Source organism: Planococcus citri, chromosome 3, assembly GCF_950023065.1.
Source record: "Planococcus citri chromosome 3, ihPlaCitr1.1, whole genome shotgun sequence".
In the NCBI taxonomy this organism is placed as follows: domain Eukaryota; kingdom Metazoa; phylum Arthropoda; class Insecta; order Hemiptera; family Pseudococcidae; genus Planococcus; species Planococcus citri.
Window position 1 is genome coordinate 43,498,409 of NC_088679.1, and position 23,235 is coordinate 43,521,643.

The 23,235-nt window shown below is 33.0% G+C and overlaps 1 protein-coding gene across 2 annotated transcripts; it reads left to right on the forward strand.

Annotated features, from left to right (window-relative positions):
• The first annotated feature begins 12,667 nt into the window (after window positions 1–12,667).
• On the forward strand, window positions 12,668–22,354 carry Hel89B (histone acetyltransferase 1). 2 transcript variants are annotated; one of them, XM_065355955.1, is made up of 34 exons: window positions 12,668–12,951; window positions 13,052–13,278; window positions 13,348–13,473; window positions 13,533–13,678; window positions 13,758–13,988; window positions 14,061–14,219; window positions 14,552–14,687; window positions 14,759–14,895; window positions 14,966–15,234; window positions 15,313–15,532; window positions 15,595–15,750; window positions 15,824–15,947; window positions 16,020–16,351; window positions 16,430–16,593; window positions 16,663–16,780; window positions 16,863–16,991; window positions 17,083–17,169; window positions 17,252–17,344; window positions 17,427–17,577; window positions 17,648–17,754; window positions 17,838–18,105; window positions 18,191–18,426; window positions 18,501–18,638; window positions 18,710–18,861; window positions 18,947–19,088; window positions 19,170–19,377; window positions 19,545–19,645; window positions 20,535–20,663; window positions 20,770–20,918; window positions 20,999–21,142; window positions 21,224–21,386; window positions 21,466–21,602; window positions 21,927–22,008; window positions 22,092–22,354. In XM_065355955.1, the coding sequence occupies exons 1-34, from the start codon at window positions 12,941–12,943 to the stop codon at window positions 22,275–22,277; spliced, it is 5,358 nt and encodes a 1,785-aa protein (XP_065212027.1). In that variant the 5' UTR covers window positions 12,668–12,940; the 3' UTR covers window positions 22,278–22,354. The 2 variants fall into 2 exon arrangements, with proteins under 2 accessions (XP_065212027.1, XP_065212026.1); XM_065355954.1 differs by lacking the exon at window positions 12,668–12,951 and having other exon boundaries at window positions 13,038–13,278.
• Window positions 22,355–23,235: the final 881 nt, after the last annotated feature.

The window sequence follows — 23,235 nt, forward strand, 5'->3', positions numbered from 1 at the left end:
TGCAAAGCCTCGAGATTTGGATATAACTGGGAACCACCAGAAAAAACATACCTGCTATGAAAAATTTAGTCATCTTTGAATTGAAGAAGTAAGAGACACTTCCCAACATCGCAATTTTGTAGAGAGAGGTTCCAGAAATGAAGGGCTTGAAATGAACATATAATCCATCACGGCCAATAAGCAATATGTCAGTTCCATATTCGTTCTATAGTGGTATCCGAATGTGGCATATGAAATCTCTTGGATGTACCTACATCCATTCAGTACTAGGTAGGTACATATTTTGTACAGCATTACAATTACGTAAGTTCACCGAATACTGCACTCGAATACAACCCACCAATCAAATCACCCCGCACTACAACAAAAGTATCTGCATGGATTTGCCTACAGGCAGGTACGCTCATTTTGAAAACTCAAACGCTCTTTTTAAAAAACCTGTCGAGCAATTTTCAAACTCGTTACCGCACAGCATTTTAGCTTCATTTTACAAACGCAGATAGCATAGGTAAAATTCTTCACGACACGATAAAAAGTATCGCGTAACTCATTCAAATTTCACAAACTATATTATAAAGTTAAATTTGCTTTTTAACGAATCTATCATTTCGTAAACGAAATTTCACGAGCTCGATAAAATATACATTTTTTGCCTTGCAAATGTAATGAAATTTTGTTCATTTAAAAGTTCGCAACCTTTTCAACGACGCTAAATTTGTAATTCCGTCACAAGAAAAACTTTAAGCCGATGATAAATTATATTTGCGTGAAAAAGCTCCTAAACCGACTTTTAAAATGAAAAGTTCAGTGGATAACTGTCTAAAAGACGGAATACTTTATTCTAATGCGAACAAAACAAATAGCAGGTAAAAATAAGTGATTCTAACGCGAAGTCAACGAGATCTTTTTTCTCGATTTTTTCAACAAAAGAATAAGTACTTTTTTACTCGAGCAACTCCGCCTAAAGAATCTTTGATGCGTAAAAATCGTTTTCTTTTTTTCTTTTGGGCTATTTTTCTCTTGAAATTCGAAACATTTCTAATGCAAGACAATTTTTGTGTCTGAATTACGTACCTACAAGTACTTACAATAAAAATAGTCCATTTTAAATATATAAAATGAAAAATGAATACATAGATCACTCGATAATTAGTCCATATAAAATCAGTAGAATGAAGTTATCCAAGTACGTTTATTTATGAACCGGATGGTCCAATTTTATTTGTGATGACTGATTCTCCGATTAATTAAAAAAATTAAAAGTTCGAAAAGTTCATTTAAAAAAAGTATATTGTTGATGAAACACACAAAATGTTAATCGCGAACAAGTAGGTATAACTTGATACACAAACTTTGATAAAAGTAACACTAGGTAGGTACTAGTAAAGTACATAAGTCAGCAAAGAAAGAGCTGAAGTTGAACTGATGATTTGGTGAGCTGAGAGCTGAGTATTTATTGGGAAAAGGTTGCATTGAAAAATATGGAATTTTACATTTGGAAGCCACTGCACTTTTTATGAAGTGGATTTCAAAGGAGAACTTTATTGTTTGATTGTTTTTTAGTATAGGAAGGTATAGGATGGATTTAAGAAGCCACTGACGTTTTTATAGAAAACAATGGGTGTACATTTTTAACAAGCAGCTCAATAAAACTTTGCGTTATAGGGAAAGGTGAGGAAAAGGTATGGGATGGTTTTATAAGAGGCCGCTCTTTCTTATACATAGTTTGAAAGTATTGAAAAGAAGTGATAAAACCGAAACGAAGTAATACATATTTTACAGATGGGGTAAAATTATGAAGAGGTAAATATGGACGATTTTTTCGTCATTACATATTGATCTACATATAAATCGGACTCTAATGATCTTACGTTAGACCATTAGAAGATGAACAGAAAATGTTGATGGATTGCGAATTCCACAAATATGCGTAAGCAAGTAGTTACAATGTTTTTTTTTTTCAAAGACCTGCCTATAAAAATGTGATGATCAGAAAAATTCACAAATGTATAAAAAAGGTGATGAAAAGTGACGGAAATTTATTTTTAAAAACTTTGTAGGTGGGTTGAAGGGAGGGATGGGGAGAAAAATTGGACAATTCTTTCTTGTTTCGGTAGTTCTAAAAATGGTTTGAGCATCGTTCTAATTAGAAAATTTTAAAAAAGCAATCAAATCGCTATCAAAACTCAATTAAAAAATCAACAAAATGAAGCACATGAGTATCGAAATTTGTAGTATAGACGGTCGTGATTATTAGTCAAACATTTTGAAAAAAAAGAATAATAATAATAAGCCCATCTCCGTCAGAATCATTTTCTTTTCTTCTTCTTCCCCTTACTTTGCAAAGATCAAGATTTTTAATGGAAGTGTACTTAATTGTTCAAGTGGGTCACTTCACTAACAACCACTAATTGCGCATACCTATACGTACTGCGAAGACATTAATTATGGCGGTTTTGACTGGACTTTTCAAAAATCTGGAATTTCCAAAATATGACTGAAAATTCCAGAACGTCTTGAAACCACCCCCAATCGACCCGACAGTTAGTTTAAATTAAGGAAATAAAGTGAATTTTAGCTTTCCAACTTCACCGTGTAAAATGTTGTTGAAATTTCAATAATTAAAAATCTGCTGAAGGCTCCAGAATTACTTGAAACGGTTCAATTGTCATTCCCAACCGTTTCAGGGGGGGGGGGGGTGGTCGGAAATGGGGTAACTATCTACTCGCCAAATTTCAGCCGTTTAGGTTGATTTGGTCAAATTCTAATTTTTTCATATTTTAAACCCAAATTTGATTTTTAAAAAGTACCTAACAAAAAATCTAAAAATGCACTTCACTTCAACACCTGAAATTTTGTCTGGTAGGCCTAATATATTTTTGGAAATTATTTCGATTTAGCTCTGTCCCCGTGTCCCGTTAAAAAAATTTTCTGCCAATTCGGATACCTTCCATGTTTACGTAATCCCAGCATGTCTATATGTACTTTTTGGAAATTTTTTGATTACTTTCAAGAATTTGAACAACTTGTCTCTTTCCCGCGCTTCTCACCTTTCCCTTTAAAGAAATTTTCTCAGTCTTGAATTTTTTTTCGTCATAATATTGTACCTACCGTTTTTCTGATATTTTGTGAGCATGTCTGATCATTTTTTCATTTTGAAATTTTCTCAGACTACCTGGCTAAAACTCACTTAATTTCAGTCATTACTTAACAATTTCTATCAAATATGAACAAATTTGAAACAACATTTCAAGAAGTCAGGCAAAAATAAGCCATAAAATATAGGTACCCCAAATTTTCCAAATGAAATCGTAGCAAAAGAAAAAAGAACGAATCTAGATCAACCATCAACCATGAGTTATCAATATCCGACGTTAAACGACTAGATTTATGTACATATAAGCGTACACTTGGCAATTTTCACGGCGAATTTATTTATTTTCGCTTTGTTGAAAATAAGAAAAAAAATTGAGGGTGCATGTTGATAGGATATTTGTGTGTATTGATCTGATCTGAATATAATTCAGATGGAAGGCCGGAGTATTAACGTTTGCAACAAAACTGCTGGTGGTACAGTTCCCTAAGTGACTATTCATTCAGACAACATATACTCTAGAGACGTTCTAATGCCAATATATATCTCTTTTAGTTCTTATTTCTTACTCTTTGAGCTGTTTTACAAATTCTATTACTATCTAACACGCACCATCCCATTTTACTTAAATTTTTCTTTACTTTTTTCTTCAACGGAAAGTTATTCGAAGAAGTAGTTGAGAAAATGGAAGGTACCTACACGTTATTTGTTTTTTTGTTACCATCGTATCTACATTCGTGTGATTTTACTTTTACTAGGTAGTGCGTTATTCGAATAAATCGCGAATTTCGATAATCGAACGTCATAAAATACTTATTAGATGCCGAGTATTAAATTATGAACAAATGAACGGAACGATTTTCGTAATATGACCTGCGCGTGATGATCGCGGTTCAGGAGTAAATTTGACATATTCTCACTCGTTATAAGAGTATGATAGAGACACCCACCGGCCACCAACCTATCTGTATATCTACGTATATTTTAGACGATTAAAGCTAGGACATTTCGACAAAGTGATGGATTACATTATCATCCATTTGTCATAATTACCATTTAGTTGAAAATTATGGTAAATTGATCGAACCACCGTATGGAAAGTTATCAACTAAAGAGACCTCTAATAACAACCACCTTTAACCTTCTCCTTTTTCCCCTTGATTTATCGTGTTTTCTCACTCAAGAATTTGAATAAAGAGAATTACATATAATAAAAATCCCCAATCCTATCAGCGGTCGGTAACTGGTACACGCCTCTTACGTACCCTTTAATCTTATTTAAGCCAATTAGCTTCGAGGGGTTACAAAGATTTCTTTTGACATGTATGCATGAAAGGTTATCCCTTCGTCTTTTCTATACTATATAATCAACTCGAAATATTTTACCACCCTTATAAACGGAATCAGTGCTTATATAAGGCGAATCAATTCGCGCTTTAACTGAAGAAAAACGTTCGATTACGATTTTATAAAGGAAAAGAAAAAAAATCAAAATCAATGAAACCATAGCTAGTTTACATACCTATCTGGATTACTGGCGTTTCTTACAAAGCTTCTCTTTTTTTTCCTGAAACAAAAGATAGTGATTGCTGTAGTCAAATTTCAAGCATGATTTATCAGATTAGATATATTTTATTCGTAAAGCGAAAAGAAAACGTTGAACGAGTATATAGGTAACAAGACCTCCGAATGTTTCGTTTTATACACTATTTTTTCGAGAATTATTCTCGAGTTCCCAAGAGAACTGATTTTACTTTTCGTTTCGTGGTTACATTTTTTATTTAAATGTTCTCAAATGACCGATACTTTCAAACCGTAAAAACGTTCTGAAAAAGTAAATGTTCGTAAGGGACCTATTCTTAATTTAGGCGTATACTTTGGTATTTCCCAACAACATACCTACATAAAGCCTTTTAAATTATTTCGCTTGCAATTTTCAAACTAGATACACATTTTTAACAACACTACTCGTTACTTTGAGATATACATTACACGTTTCTTTTGTTATGTTAATGTTAACGGCACCACGTTGCAATGTTTATTTTCCTTCTCTCAATCGGTTTTTATGATTTTATACCAACCCACATAAATAATTCCAAATTAATTAATAAGTTAAGCTGTGGAAATAACGTTTTAGAAGAAGTTGAAAATAAGAAGCTGATTAAATGGATTTTTTGGCACTACTCGTAAAATGCCTTCGAAGGAGTCAGCTGAACAAGCATAAAGTAAGTCCTCGGTTTTAGCCTTCATAAACCTTCGAAGGGGCAACACGTACTCTTAATTCCAGCTATTCTTGAATACTTTGAAAGAGATTAAGGACATTAAATTGAACAAAGAACTAAAAAGGTACAAATGAATCAATAATCAAAAATTCAGCAGCTACGTTTATATAGTAATAGGTATTCAATTTTTGAAACGTTGGCCAATTTTGAAATTTTAAACGAAAGCTATATATAAACGATTCTGACTTCCAAAACCAAACGATGACAATAATTTAAGCCATTCTGCAATATTCAACAAATTATAGAATTTTTTGTATTCAAAAAAATTTATAGGAGTCCAATGAAATCCAGCATTTAAAAAGTCAAATCAACTGTTCTCTTAATTCCATCAATCAATTTCAGACAAAATTTTTCAAAATTTGTTTCTCTTGCCCAATATTTTGTTCTGAACATTTCAAATAGAGTAAGTATCAAGTCGGTTTACATGCAGCTTTTATTGAATTTTTTGATTTTCTGGTTTCCAAAAAATTTTACAAAAATGACCGTGTTCAAGTTTTCAATTTAAAGAAGAAAAAAGGGATGTAGGTAGAGGTACTTGAAATAAAATTTTTAATCTTAAGTAGGTATACGAAAGTTTGTTCCATATAGATAGACATTTATTTTCCAAAATACGATATATCGTTTTTTGATGAACATGTAATGAATTTTGAAAAGTAAGTACCCATTTTTATGCTCTTCTGAACCGACCCGCTAAACAAGTACCTATTTACTTAAGTAACTATACGATTCGCCGCTTCATTTAAAATTAGCACTCGCAAAAAAACACGTAACATTTCAACACCAACCATGTCCACGGAAACTTATGCAAAATACGGTGAAACAGAACCCCTTAGTTTAATGGAAGAAAAATGACGTGAAATTAATTTTAAAAGAATTTAATCTACTTGAAAGAGTGAAAAAAAAAGCGACGAACTTCATTTGACCTAAGGGTTGACTCGATATTACCTATTGTAATATATTACCGTTTAAACATTAGCTTCTCTCACATATTCGAGTGAAAAGAAAAGAGGAAAAGAATACGCTTAAAAGGTGATAAAAAAACTATCACGTTCTGTTTCTCACCCATCGAACTGAAAAAAAGACGACGGAAACAAGATAAATTTGTTAAAATAAAGTGAATTTTAAGTAAGCATTGCGCGAATATGAACTGAGGAAAAAAGGACAATCTTGAGAGGAAAAATGAGAAAAACTAACGATGTACAAAAACGAGATCAATTTTCACGAGTTAAAAAGGAAACTCATACTTTTGAATACATAATGACGTCGCAGGTCTTTATTTATTCTAAAAGTAAACCGAAATATGATACGGTGATGTTATTAATGCAAAAATTCGACTCGAAAAAACATTTTCAAATAATTTAAAATTTGGTTTTAAGTTCGTGCAACGTTTTGATATATTTGTAAATGCGCGTCGAGTAGTAATGGTTTCGTGATGTACGTTATTTTATATCCAAAGTCGTGTCGGATGAATTTCATCATCTTGCGGCGGTTGTATTATTCTAGAAGATTGAATATAGGTACCTATGTTAGGCATGTAGTGTGCAGTCATTTTACTTTTTGAAATTTTCTAGGTACATATTTTTGATGGAAAAGTTGAAAAATCCTTCATTTTAAGCTGGACTTTTTGCCATTTGCTAATCTCTACCAAAGTGTACCTATTTAAACCATCACAGAATAAGGAGATCAATATGATTTGTTTTCTGTTCATGTTCAAGCATATACTTCTTCTATACACAAAATTCGATCTATGAATTATTTTTCATCACTTCCAAACAGATCTGGAGCCATTCGATAGAAATAAAAAATAACAAACATCTTTTAGAGTAGGTAAATCTGTGGCATGCTGAAGAAGATTCAATTTTTGATAGATTTATTCATGTGAACCGATTCTTAAATTTTTACTCGTACATCAAGATTTACGTAGAAAATCACCAGAACGAATCGGAACTTATAGAATCCCATATTTTTAGAAAACTTCTCCAAAGACCAAAGCGGAGTCAAACCGGGATAATTTTGTTTTTAATTCCGGAGTGATACCGGAAATGAACCATCACAATCAGAGGTAACAGAATTTGAATTTTCAATGTCCACTTAATATTTTCAAAATTGACTTTTCATGTTTAGCCTTCTGAACCTAGAATTTCACAGTAACGTCAGTAACTGCCAAAACCACTCACTTTATGAAAAATTGTAAAAAATCGTCACGATATACATGTATTAGGCCTATCATCGTTTTGACTACATTTTTTTTAACCCGAGGAATTTTTACTTCTCTTATAAATAGGTTATAAATGGTTTTGTTCACATTTCTCGAATGCAATTTAAAATAAATCTATCTCGAGAGCAATTTAATTTATATCCACAATCCACATTAAATCAAATACTCAATGTTTACCACAAAAAAATGAAATTAAAGACATATTACATAAAATTAATTTTTTTCAGTTTCTCTTCTCACCATTTCTCTTTAACAAGATAAGAAATGGGTGGAGAATATTTTTCTCCGATTTGATATCTTAACTTGTTGTTAGGTAGGTAATGTAATAAACACAATAAGCGCTATGAAGATTGGCAATACATTTTTAAATTTTATTCTTGGAATTTCGATTCCACCTTCCGTTGAAAAATTGACCATCTCATAAATAATACCGATGTAAAATGGATTTTCTATTACTCAAGTAGGTAAAATTAATTAAGTATTTATTGATGGAAGAATCTAATGGAAAGCGTACTTATCAAAAACGGAACAATTTGATGCTAGCTCAAGTAGAAAATTTCTACAAATATCCAAAGTCAATATTCATATAAAATTTTTATTAATAAATAGGTAAATAGTAGATACCTAAATGAAATGAATCAAGAATCAATCAGGTCATTTCATTCCAAAGAGAAAAGAACTCTCGCTGAAAATTAATAATGAATTGATGCGATTGAGAATGAGAATAATTTGAACCCCATTACATACCTATTTTCATCGCTACTGTAAGGTCTAAGGTTACCAAATGAGTTAGCAATAAAACCAATACAACGCCTATCTAACTTTTTGGTTACATTAAAGGATGAAGAATGGGAACGGCTGGAATTCGTGAAATTTTCACCGAGCTAGGCATTTGGATTAAAATTTAGACCAGTATTTAAGCACATTAAACGGTTCAAGAATGTTAACTAATGGGAAGTAGGGATAGATTTAATTTCAGGGACTGATTTTGCACAGTTAATCTTCGTTTATCGCCCCTCATTTTTAACTTGCACGAGAACATATACACTATAAAATATTTAACCGTTCTTATAACATACTCGCAGTTCGGTTTAATATACGACTACTACAATTTCACTTTTAATTAACGCTAACTTCGGCAAACAAAATAATAAATGAGGCGTTCTACTACGTCGAACTGATTTTCTACAGTGATTTATTGATAATATGTAGCTACGTAGATTTTGAAATTTTTTATGTTTAGATGCGCTTGAGATGTGCGTGAAATATTTTTTTTTCCAATTTGAATAAAATATTGATAGGTGTAGGGTATACTTCATTTGAATTTCAAACTGGAGTAATAGTTGTTACTTAAGAATATACAAGGTGTCCCATCAAAAATGTGCTATAATTTCGATAAAAACATAACTATATGCTTAAGAATAGAAAAACATCCCTTGAACTAGGTACTTTTCAAAACATTTAAAGAGACAACCATTTTTGAAATTAAAACAAAAAAAAACAATTTTGCAAAAACTTTTCATGTTTTTGAGGAAAGTTTATCTGAAATTGGTCTAAGAAAATAAAAAATTAAAAACAAAAAATAAAGGGGTTTTCATCGCTGAAAATGTGTTTTAAATTTTAAAGAAAAAAATAAAAGAGGACAGAAAAAGAAAACATTTATTTACGTTATAGGCTTTTTATTCGAGCGATTACAACTACTTCTAACCATTATCTACTGACCGCTAGAGTTACAAAAAGCTTGAAATTGTAAGAACAAAAAGGGCAGTAATCAGACCCTTTATTGTTACGACGACGAGCATAACGAGGATCCTTCCGTTGCTAATGATTTAACAACCCCCTAGTCTTTAATAGTTTGAATATTGAATTCTTCCTCCTGTCATTAATTTTATTACCGGCTACCGAAACGATTTATCCTCTGTTCTTCTCGTGACTCTCTCGCTTAACTCATAAATCTATTTAGGCTTTCTTCCAGCGTTGGAATTTAATTTTATATTTCAATCGTGTACTTTGTCCTTGTTTATGAAAGTTTTATCGCTTTTTCTTATTTAATATATTTTTTAAATATGAAGCAAAGTTAATCCTCGCATTTTACGGATGGTCACAAACCGACGAAGGTTTTCATATACCACAGGCCTACGATACATACAGTCAATTTATTACAATAAAAAGTCGATTATCGAATTCCTTTTTTCAAAGCCTTGTTATAAACTATCTTGGTAAAACGATGTTTCGCGCGGTGTTCCGCGACAAATTATTATTTGAAAATTACGATAAATTTAACGAATTTGAAATGATTACAGGTATGCCTACTTTCTAACGACAGGTACACCGTTGAAAATCGCGTAAAATTTAGGTCACAATGGTCAAAATACTACTTCATTTCGACGCAATTACACGATATCGTGTTTTTTTCTCATTTCGTTCGAAAAACTTTTCGAGGATGTTTTAAACGTGACACTAACGCGAACAGTCATCTGAACGCCACAAGGGAGTCGTATGTGTTGCTTTCTGCATACATTTCAGAGGCAATGAGGTTTTTATCATACTTATATAAATATGGCATATAAGGTAATTTTCCTAATGGAGGTTTTTATATACATATATGTATATGCAAAACTATACGCGGTAAACGGTGCTTTTACAATATCTGGCGCGTTTGTTTTTATTATTAAAATCGTGGTAAACGAAAAGAAAGAGGAATGTAGAAGCAACAGAGAACATTCAAACTGAGACTACTGTAAGGTTATAAAAATGGAGTCCAATCCCGTCATTTCTTTACTTTTTGAATGTCAGCACCCTTAGGGATTTCGTATACGAAACAACCTGCTCGTATTTTAAAACGTTTGTAACAAATTATTTTGCGCAGATGAAAAAAAAATACTCAGCCAAGTTTTACAACTTAAACGAACATTATTTCGATTTTCATTTAAACCTGAATTAATTAATGTAATGACACTTTCGCTAATTACTCCAGGTGAAAGAAACCACAGTTGAGAATAATAAAAAAATCTAATTTACGAAGCACGCGAATTTTGGTGAAAACTGTGCGTAAGCGTATGCATACTGATGTTGATAAAATTGCATAACTTTTGCCTGTCATTTTAATAAACAGGTAGGTATCACTTTTGGGGCGAACCAGGTAGGCAATTTTATTAACATTCGTGCTCGCGTTGCTTTTATCATTTACGGTGTGATTGCGCGGCGCGGTGTACACTTTTTGTTCAGGTGTATGCTCAATGCTGTGTATCTACGCGTTATTCGATACCAAAAAATATGTATTCCAGACAAGAAATCAAATTGAAAAATCACTCTGCGATATTTAAATTATGTCGCGCTTTATTTTTATCGAAACCACAATTTACGCTTCGTGCATATGTCAGATACTGTTTGGAATTTTCAGTCGATACTCGATACCTTGAGAAGAAATAAACTTCTAAGAATCTCAAATCTCTTCAAAACTAAGTACGTTCTGTTCTATGGTTGAAAATTTTGAATAGAAACAATATTCGAAATAAATACGTACATATCATGCAAGTGATTCGCATTACTCCAACATGAACAAAGAGAAAAATTTCATAAAATTTTTAGCTTCCGAGAGTTCCGTTCCGAGGAATACCATTAAGAAGTTAGCTCCATCTTTTACATCAAAATTTCCTGTCAAACTGAACTGCTGAAGAAGCCGAAAATAAAAATGGAGAAAATGTAAGAATTAAAAAGAGACGATGAAAAAAATAAATAATGTCTACCCTACCTACGTGTATGCTTTAATATTTAATAATTTAAGTAATTAAAAATGGAAAATAATTTAAAATTTGGTTAAGCACCTCGCAATTCGCTTATTTCTTCAAACTTTCAAGTTCATACATAGCTCTTTGAAACATCAAGACATGACACAAAAAATTTCCAGCGGGTATAATTTCCAAATTCTTAATAGGTCTAAGTTAAATAGGTAGGTATTTGAAGTTCTTTTTTTTCAGTTTTTCGATCCATTAAATTAAACGATCGTTATTTTCATAGAGAAGATGAGAAAGCTATCATAGAGCATGAGGCATGATCAAAATCTTGAACCCATGCTTAATTTTGAATCATCCTTCAACCATTCCCAATTCAAGATACCTACCTATCAAACTTTTCAAAAACTCACAAAAAAAAACTGACGAGTTTAATTTTACAAATAAAGAACTTTATGCTGTACAACTTTAGTGCTCTTTACATATTTCATAGTACCTTTGGTTTTCCCCACAAACCAACGTTTATTTTGACCAAAAAAAAGTTGAGAGCTGTTTATTATCACAATAAATCGTTTTCAAGAAAAAATCAAGATCAAGAGTTAATCAAGAGTGCTGACAAAAATTAAATAAGATGAAATTGTTGTAGAGCTGGAAATATTTCTAGGAGACTTTGCACTCAAAATAATTCCATTTCAGTTTATAAATAAAATAAAATAAAACAAATCAATGTACCTATGTATCTAATCATTAATAAAATCTTACTTTGACTTTAAAAATTTTCAATTTTCAACCTCCAACACAATCTAATCGCGTTTTCCTCAAAGCCAAAACGCTGGTAAAAATGTGTACCTAATACCTATACCTATAGGTACGTCTAGATATTTTTCTTCAAAAAATAATTTAATATTTTCTCGTGCAAAACAAATGACTTCATCCATTCCATCCTATCCACTAAGAAATCCACTCCCGTCCAGTCCCTCCAGTCACCAAGTCGTAGATAGATCAAGATGACACTGACAGAGCCGACAGAGGACAGAAATGAGAAATGAGAGAGAAATTACTCAAATTAGTATACCTATTACCTAATCTTCACTCTTCACTCTTCAGAGAGTGAGAGTGAGCAGCTGACTCGACCTCGGGCGACGGCTTCCACAGGCTGAGCCGCTGAGGCTTCACTCGAAGTCGAAGTTTTAGTTTGTTTAGATTTAATTTTCAAATGTCATTGTAAATAGTAAATACCTGTAAATTACCTCCAAAATTACGCATCATTGCTTGAGGATGTTTGGCAACAACGCACTTCTTTCCACTGTGTACTATTCGGTTTTGCGTATTATCAAATAACTGTCAACAGCTGATGCAGTAAGGCTATGAATGTGGTATACGTTTATTACAACGTTTAATGTACTTTAATTCGGTACCAAATTGATCAAAAGAATAAAAAACAACTCCGCGTATGAACGTAAAAACATTACTTATTTGTTCACAGTTTTTCAATTAACGATATGTGATGTGACGAAACCGTTTGACAGGAAAATGTTTCAATGTTTTCGTCATTACATCGTCGATGTTAGGTACTTTTTATCAGTGAAACACATCCAGTGATCGAATAACGATGGCTTCTCGGTGAGTAAAACGAGTGACAATATTGCTCTTTATGAAAATCAATCGAACAAAACACTGTTTTTATTCTTTACGGTTTAATTTCACGTATGTCTTGTTGTAGATTGGATCGTCTTTTCGTGCTTATCGAAACTGGTACATCGCCAGTAACTCGAAAAGCAGCTTCGCAACAGTTGGGAGAAGTTGTGAAGTACCATTCATACGAGCTTCAGCCACTTTTAGATCGCATTCTCAACTTGTTATACAGTACATCTTGGGATACTAGGATAGCCGCCGTTCAAGCTATTGAAGCGATTTGTAACAACACGCCGGAGTGGATTCCTTCGAGAAGTTGGTCAATCTTATTGCACTAAATTGCAATACATTTGTGTTTTAGTAACACGTCATGTATATTTTCAGAAAATGGCAAGAATTTCAACGAAGAGTCCAAAAAATTATCGTTTAGTTCGTTTGATATGCATTCGGTTATGCTGAATAGTTCTCTATTGATGGCTTCTGAAAATGTTGACTTTATGTCTGTAAAAGGTACGGAAATCGTGAAATTATGACGGATTTCGTTTTGCTGATGCTTGACAGTTCTACAGGTGAAGACTGCAAGGAGTTGGTGAATCAACAAGTGGAGCTGATTAATCGCAAATTGAATATGGGTATTTGTGCCGAAACTATTGTGTCAAATGATGATATATCAGCTTCGTTGCAAAGTTCTACAAATACTGAAATCGATAATAAAGTACGTAAAAAGAGACACGACAGATATTCTGCATACTTTCGTGAAAGAGAAATGAATTCATGTACAATTTTATGTTCAGAAAATGGTCAGCGAAGTGTTGGAATTGAATAATGAATACCTCACTCATCGAGATATGAGTCGTGTCAAGAGGAAAGCCAAGCAAATGTATTCTAAACAACTTTCTGATGATTTTTTGGGGAATTCTTCGTCGTGCGGAGATGGCGAGCAAATCAGCGATCTAGATCCGATAGAAGATAAACGTTTGAAAATTGATGATTCAAAAGAAACCACAATTGAACCATTTGATGAAGTAAGTGAATAAGTACATACATTAATTATTATGTTTTCAAAATGATCTCAATTTAATCTCTTCGTACCGTAGGAATCGCAATGGCCATTTGAATTATTCACTTCGAAGTTGAAACAGAATTTATTCAGTCCAAATTGGGAGATTCGTCATGGTTCAGCTTGCGCTTTAAGAGAAATAATGAAATTACATGGGAAAAGTGCCGGATACACAGTTGATGAAGATGAAAATCGAGTATGTTAAGCTGAAAAAATTACTTGGGGAGAGCAGGGCTTAATTTATAACATACGTTTTTTTCTGACGAGTCAATTTCGTCGTATTTCAAGGTGAAATTCTCGTTATCGCACATTTGTCAATTAGTAATTCTATACACAGATGTCTTTTAACTATGTTTTGTATTAAATCTCAACATTTGCATATCAGAGCTGCGAATAGAATTCGTAATGGCACATGTGTTTGTTCGTTTTTTTTTTCATATTTCATTAGGTCACTGCTAATAATATCTTCGCCCTCTTTTTACTTGCTGAAAATAATAACGTATTTTTTTTCTTTACGATCTTTTACAGGCTTTAAATGAACACCAGTCATGGTTGGAAGATCTTACTCTACATCTGTTGTGTGTGATTGCATTAGATCGATTTGGAGACTTTATTTCCGATCAAGTCATCGCCCCTGTGAGGGAAACGTGCGCGCAATGTTTGGGTAAAAAGTCACAATCCATTCAAAATTGTTCATTTTCTTCTACGATGAATAAATTTTTCAACTGTCTCCAGGTATTGTTTGTAATCTGATGGATCGAGATCGTATTCTACAAGTCGTGAACATTCTGATGTATTTATTAGAAGTGTCTGAATGGGAAGTTCGACATGGAGCATTATTAGGAATAAAATATTTATTGGCTGTGAGAGAGGTATTGCCTTAGCATAACTTTTATGAAAGTCATTTTATTCCGGTGATATTAATTTTACTCATTTTCACAGGATTTACAAGATGATATTTTATGCAAAGTTTTTCCTTTAATTTTAAATTGTTTCGGAGACCCGATAGATGATGTAAGCGCGGAAGCAGCTTCTGCTCTGACACCAGTCTGCGCTAAAATCGTTAAAATAATGCCGGAATCTGTGCCCACGTTAATTCACGAAATTTGGAAACTACTCTCAAATCAAGACGATCTAGGAGTAGCTTGTAATAATTTAATGGGTCTTTTAGCATCCTTATTTATGCATTCCGAAACTGAAACTTGTACAAGGTAGTACATCCGACATAATTTCTCGATGATTATTTCATTAGACATTTTATAATTGATTTTTTTCTGTAAAAATTTCAGCTCGGACATTATGGCTAAAATAGTGCCTTATTTATGGGTGTTTCTGAACTACAATACAACTTCAGTGAGAAAAGCCGCATTGCAAACCATTTGCAGTATGACGCTTTTGAATTCACGTATGAAAGTATGGAATGAAACTCTTATACAGAACACCATGCGACATATTTTTCAACGTATTCTTTTAGAATCGAACCGAGATATTCGATTATTAACTGGAAATGTAAGTTGTGAGAATTGATTTTGTCAATTGCGCGTATATTAATTTCAATTTGAATTCCACAGGCATGGGATAACATCGTGAAAACAACAGATGTGGAAATTCTGAAGAAAATTTCATTTCAGTTTTTCGGCACATGGATTTGGTTGTGTATGCAGTCTCCAAAAACTCCGTTCGACGAATCCTTTTTTTTATTCGAAAAAGATAATCATTTTTGCAAAGTAAATAGGCCGATGAAATACGTTACATTGTTCCTCATTATAATAATTAAATTTTCAACAATTAATTTTGCAGAACGATTCCCAGAAAACTGAAGGCGTAGAATTGAAACTGTATCTAGGTGGAAACGAAACAGTCTTGCCCGAGATACGTGAAAATAATGTTATAGAAATTCGATGTATGAGTGCCCGCATGTTGGGTAAGGTTTAAAAAAAATGATTTTATACAAAATCTTTGATCATTATTTTTATCATTACTAAACTATTTCCAGGTCATTTATTAACCACAATTTCGCAAAGTTCTGCTGACACCGCAGCAGATCCAATGGTCGAGTGTTACAGTAACATTTTATTAATGCATTTAAATTCTAAATCGGCGTATCAGAGGATGATCGCTTCGCTAGTCATTTCAGAATGGGCCAGATTATCGCCGTGTCCCAAAATTATACCAAATGCGTTGAAGGATCGCTTACAGCAGATATTATTAGAAAGTATATATTTTGACGAAATAGCTATGCCGTATACGAAAATTCTTCAAGATACGAAAGATTATATCAACATTTTAAAAGAATATGTTCCTATTGATGCTTCTTCTTATAATAAGGTACAATCAGTTATTCGAGAATATTTATTGCCAAGTTGATCAAAATTTGATTTAATTTAATTTATTGCTTTCATTTAGGTTTTAAGGATTAACGAAATCGAATCTCTTACTCGAGATTGCTTGCTGAAAAGCGGCGAATCCAAAATACCGAAAAAAACGTTTACTGAAATGCAGGAAAAAAGGCAAAGTATTTATTCGATGGTGTGCATCATAAATAATGAACAGAATACTTTAACTGTGACGTATGTACTTTTCAGTAACTTCTTAAAAGAATAAAAATGCTTGAGAAAATTAACGATTGTGCTCCTTAGGACGCAGGCTATTATCGCCGGAGCAGTTTTAAACTCCAAATGTCTATCGGATAAACTAAATCCTGTAATCAAACCTTTGATGGATGCTATTAAAAAAGAAGATAGCGATTGTTTACAAGTAGAGCATTCTATCCATTGTAATATGATTTTTTATTCCTCAAATTTTTCTAATAAATTACCCCTTTCTTTTTCTTTTTTAGGAATTAGCAGCTTTTCATCTTGCTGAAATGGTGAATTTTTGTATCGATCGACAACCCTGCCCGAATGCCAAAATAGTGACAAATCTCTGTTCGTTATTATGCTCCGATTCGGAATTCACTCCAAAAATAGTAAATATCGCAATTTACTCTCAGATTGATAAACACGAGCTACCTACTGTTAAATTTATCGTTTCAACGAATGACTCGTGTGATTTTTCAGCATTCGCACGCATGTAAAAATAAAACCGATAAAGACTGCACCTGTGATAAAAATAATGGAATTTTAACGTTGATTAATCAACAAAAGGTAAACGATATGAAATGAATTTCAAACCTAGTGAAATATAATTGTTCTACGATTTGTATACATACATGATTACTTTTCAAAGACTGCCGAAAGATTACTATTAGCGAAAAAGTCATCTGGTCGTACAACGATCCCAGAGGTGGCGGACGAAGATCTTTTCGATCTACCTTGTGGAGTACGTGATAATATATGCGGCTTGTACACGTGCTACGTACGAAATATATCATTAATAATCATTTTGTATTTGTAATTTCCAGACTTTGAAAAGTAGCAAAATTCAACGTCAAGGTTCCACGTTCGCTTTAATAAAAATCGTCCAATTACAAGGACAACATCTGCGTGAAAAAATTCCAGTACTATGGGATCATTTATATACGAATATTATAAATTTCGATCCAGCGAAAAAAGGTAATATTCTGCATCTAATTAAATCATTTTAAAAATAGCATCATGTTGTCGTTTTATTATTTTGTGATAGGTTCAGATGAGAAGCCCAATGAGAACGAAACGGCTGAAAAATTAATACGTAATTTACAAGTCTTGGAAGTAGTATGTCCTCATTTACATAGCACCATACTACCAGACGTATGTGTCTTTTTTTTTTCGTTCGTTCAAGTCGAAAATTATTTCTACTTGTGTTTTAAATTTCGTAATAATTTTTTTTACAGATTATAGAGCTACTTGTTACTCTCTGTGATATTTTATGTCATTCGTATTGCGCCGTACGTCATATGGCTGCTCGATGTATCGCCGCAATTGCGACTCGCGATATTATCGCAGTTATGAAAAAGGTCATATCCTTGATACTGCCCCTCGTCAATGCTGCAGATTCTGTGATCAAAAGGCAAGGCGGAGTCGAAGCTATAACCGCATTGACGGAGAGTTTACAACTTAATATTATTCCGTACATCGTTTTACTCATTATTCCTTTATTAGGTTGGCAAATTTAATTTACGAGAATAACTGTGCTTGGTTACAATCTACTCACAACTGGTGTCTGGTCTGTTTGTTTTGATTAAAGGAAGAATGAGTGATCAAGATGATAGCGTTAGATCAATGGCATCGCATACGTTCGGTGTGCTTATTCAGTTAATGCCACTCGATACCAATACCCCAGCTCCGGCTGATTTACCTTCTGATTTGAAGCAATCTATGGAGCAACAGCGATCTTTTCTCAATCAGTTATTGAATCCTAAATGCATTCCTGATTTCAAAGTTCCAGTGCAGATAAATGCTGAATTACGTTCTTATCAGCAGGTGATGCATTATAATTGACCTAAATTATTGAAATTTGCCGAATGCATTGATTTTTAATCTAATTTATGTTACAGTGTGGTGTTAATTGGTTGGCGTTTTTGAATAAATACAGCTTACATGGCATATTATGCGACGATATGGGTTTGGGAAAAACTCTGCAATCCCTATGCATCCTCGTTGCTGACCATTTCGAACGAGAAAAACGTTATAAAGTAAGTAATTCTTAATGGACAGTAACAGTATTATTCCCTATCAAATATGGTATGCAATATTGATTTTACAGAAAAACAAGAGTGCAGATTCGACGTTGCTGCCATCATTGGTCATTTGCCCGCCTACTCTGATTGGCCACTGGATTTATGAAATTAAAAAATTCATACCCAGTCAGTACATGAATCCTTTACAATACGAAGGCATTCCGACTGAACGAGAAAAGTAATCTCCTGATGAAAACATTTTCGATTGCGAAGTATTTTTATTGAAATTACTTACTTTTCCTTTTTTTTTTTTTTTTTCATAGACTGAGAAACGCAGCCCATCATTACAATCTAATTGTTGCATCTTACGATATTGTTCGCAAAGACGTGGATTTCTTTTCAAATTTCAAGTGGAATTATTGCATATTAGACGAAGGTCATATCATTAAAAATGGAAAAACAAAGGTAAATTGGAAAATATCCGTGACCCCCCCCCTTCCTCCACCATGCTTAAGAAAAGATAACGAACATTTGACACGTTTCTAGGTATCCCGAGCAATCAAGCAGTTGACAGCTAATCACCGCCTTATACTATCTGGAACACCAATTCAAAACAATGTTTTAGAATTGTGGTCATTGTTTGACTTCCTGATGCCTGGATATTTGGGAAACGAGAAACAATTCAATGCTAAGTTCAGTAAACCAATATTGTCAAGTCGTGATCCAAAAAGTTCACCGAAGGAGCAAGAAGCAGGTAATGGTCCTTGACATAGTATTATATGAAGAAAAGGTTGGAAATTTGCTCTTTGTTATAAAAAGAATTTTAAATTCATCAATTCAACTATTGATTTAGTTTTCATTTCTCATTAATGTCAATACTTTCTTTTAACAATATTTAAAGATAAATTTGAATATTTTTAGGTGTACTTGCTATGGAAACGTTGCACCAAAAAGTCTTACCGTTCATATTACGTAGAATGAAAGAAGACGTATTAAAAGATTTACCACCAAAGATTACACAGGTCAGTTACACTTTTGTAAGAGTATATGACTTCAATTTCAAAAAAAAATTCTTCACGGGAAAAAAATCATGGTTGCATGTTAAATTCGTTAAGAGTAGATTTTGTCACGGATCTTTATTTTACGGTTTACCCTATGTTAAAATTGAAGGGTCATGTAATGAATTTCTCGAAGTAGATTTTCAGCTGAGTAGTACATAATTCCCTCCTGTTTGCCCACTCAAAAATGAGCTTAAAATTTCAAAATTGGAAAAAAAGTGCAATAAGTATGTAATGATTTTTCGAAACTTTTGTGTGAAGGTAAGTGCAGTGTAGACACATTCCCTTTTTTATGAAAATAGGTGAAAAGTGTGTTTTTTTTCAAGTTGTACAATTGACAAGGAAAACATTTTCTAAGGAAATTTCAATCGATTTACCTTCAGAAGTAGCTCTCATATGCTAGTAGGCACCATCGAGGTATACGAGAATTGACTAGACTATTGTGACTTGGTAAAAATTAGTGAGAATTCTCGTAACGAACTGTCGTAATTTATACTAAACTTTCAAATATAAACTAATGAACTAAGAACTAATGTGTGAAGAGTACAAAAAAACATCTGCCAATTTCGCCAAGAGTGCAAGGTAATTGAAACAGTGAATCGTGTACCTATAAGACCTACCTAGTAAGGCATGGCGACTGCTCTTATTAATAATTATCACATGACAGTTGAGCTTTAAATGTTTTCATTATTCGATCTGAACTAGTTCTTCAAGGCCCAATATGGATTGAAATATTTATTTTTACCAAGCAGCAACAAAATAACAACTACTCACCTCACTCGAAAACAATAATCGAAGATTAGCATGAATGAATTTTTCATTGCATAACTTGACATTTCTTTTCAACTTGCAGGATTATTATTGCGATTTAAGTCCTATCCAACAACTGCTATACGAAGACTTCTCCAAATCGGAACTGCAAAAAAATACAATAAATAGTATAACCAAGAAACAATCTTGCAATACGTTTAGCATGTTTCAGGTATACCTAATTTATTAAAAATGATACGTAATAATAGGTATTATTATACATACCTATAATAATTATTAACTTATATTTTCTACACGAATTTATAAATTCTTTTCAGGCATTACGTTATTTACAAAGTGTCTGTAATCACCCTAAATTGGTGCTAACACCTCAACATCCGCTATACGAGCGTGTCATGGAACAGCTAGAAGAAGAGAAGTCGTCCTTGTCTGATATAAAGCACGCTGCAAAATTAATCGCATTAAAGTAATTTCACATCTGGTCATTTATCCTTGCTACTGTTTCAAGGTTTCGAACTTTTTTTTCATTATATTCAATTCTTCTAGGCAATTGCTACTGGATTGTGGTATTGGGGGATCGACGGATGACGATAACGTGGTCGAGTCAAGCTGTATTGTTAGTCAACACCGTGCGCTTATTTTCTGTCAATTGAAAGCGACGCTTAATATTTTAGAAACCGATCTTTTGAAGTGAGCCAATTTTTACCATGTTTTTTTGGTGGGAAAAACAGAAATTTTGAAAATATAATATTGTGATTTCTTGTGTTATAGGACGCATTTGCCAAATATTACATATTTAAGATTAGATGGTAGTGTATCGTCCAATGAACGTCATCGGATAGTTACCAGATTTAATAACGACCCTTCAATCGATTTACTGCTGTTAACTACTCAAATTGGAGGACTCGGATTGAATCTTACTGGAGCTGATACTGTATGTTTCTATTTCTGAATGAAAGCAGCTCAATAAATTTAGGTTGGGCACAGTAATGCAATATCTATCTTTTTTTTAGGTTATTTTCGTCGAACATGATTGGAGCCCGATGAAGGATTTACAAGCTATGGACAGAGCTCATCGTATCGGCCAGAAAAAAGTAGTCAATGTGTATAGACTTATCACGAAAGCCACCTTGGAACAAAAAATAATGGGGTAAGTGGAAAAATGGGAAATATTCGTACAAGGAGAATTCTTACAACAAGTCAACCGATTTCACTCAGATTTTTTTTACCAACTTCAAATTTTCACGCATTTGCGATTTATTGCGAAATCGTCAAACTTTGAAGGCTCGAAACTAATTAAACTTGAAGTAAATTTGTTTGAAAAATTTTGAAAAGAATAAATATCTAGCAAATTTAAAATCGGTAACCAAAATTTGAAAAGCTCAGAACAGGATCCCAACACTCTTACGAGGTGAAAAAGCTCTAAATTTCAATGTAAATAATCATATCATTCAATGTCATTATGATGTTACAGATTACAAGCATTTAAGCTGAAAACTGCCAATACCGTTATCACGGCTGAAAATTCTAGTCTTGTTACAATGAGTACGGATAAAGTAAGCAAAATAATCGAAATTTTTGTCATTCCGAAGATTTTTAGTTCATTGAAATAACTTGACTTGACCTTTTAAAATTTCAGCTTTTAGATTTATTTTCATTAAATTCAAACGAACAACTCGATAAGAAAAATTCAATAACGAGCGCTGAATCGTCGAAAGGCAATTCTATCAACGAATACATGAAATCATTACCCGAGCTATGGGATACGAAGAATTACGAAGAAGAATATGATCTAACATCTTTTGTCAAAAGTTTGAAAAAATAATTTCTCTATCTTGTAGAAAAAAGTACCTGCATTTTTTGTGTATTTGAATGTCCTGCAATAAATAAGTTCTTTGAAAATTGTTGTTTCATTGAAAAGTAGAAAGAAATGCGTGGGTTTACGAGTAGATATGAAATTTGATACGGAGAATCGACGAAATGAAATAATAGAAATCCAGGAAAAAATCTCACTTTTTCCCCCTATTTGGGTATCAGAAAAATTTATCCACTGAGTAAGTAGTTCCCTATTTTAATTTTATTTAACCTACTAATTCTAGCTCTAGCAAGTCATTGTCTATATTTTTCGAAAGTAAAAAAGAATTGAATGGCGGGTAGGTTTAGGTACGAGTACCTTCAATTAACATACGTCTACCATGGCACGAGTCAAAAATAAACAAAGTGGAAAAAACGAAGTTGGCAACGAAAGCGAATGGCACGAGTTAACAGGTTTAGAGGGATAAGCATGGGATAACGGCTGAATGCCCGCTCACGCCCACCATCTGTTGCAACGGCTGTTTTAAAGACTTTATTCAAGGTATAACGACCGCAGCGGCTTTCACCCGTACTTAGCTTCTGGCCAACGAAATACGAATTAACTTATCCGTTATAACGTTAAATTTTAGCCAGTTTACTTACGTAATTTAAAAACCTTAAAAATAGGCTTGTAAGAAGTCGATTGGATACTCGGTTTTGTACTTAGGAAACTACTAATCTTGTAATTATTAATCATAATACCTATCTATATGTATAAATTATGCTTCAAAATTGAATGTAACGACCAAAAAAATGCTGGGTCAGCAAAACTTGGTCTTTTAAAAATTGAGTAACAGATTGGTTGCAGGTTCTACATACGAGGTTAAGAAATGTATCTACTATGTTCAGACTTATTTGAAACATTTCGTTTTCATGTAGGTAAATTCATTTTTCATATCTTTGACCTAAATCTAGAGAATTTGCATAAC

Bases quoted from the DNA above. Each gene is read 5' to 3' on its own strand.
- Hel89B (XM_065355954.1), top strand. From the start codon at position 13,038: ATGTCTTGTTGTAGATTGGATCGTCTTTTCGTGCTTATCGAAACTGGT. The intron at 17,578-17,647 runs GTAATATTCTGC...ATTTTGTGATAG, and splicing joins TTTCGATCCAGCGAAAAAAG to GTTCAGATGAGAAGCCCAAT. The intron at 22,009-22,091 runs GTAAGCAAAATA...TTAAAATTTCAG, and splicing joins TTACAATGAGTACGGATAAA to CTTTTAGATTTATTTTCATT.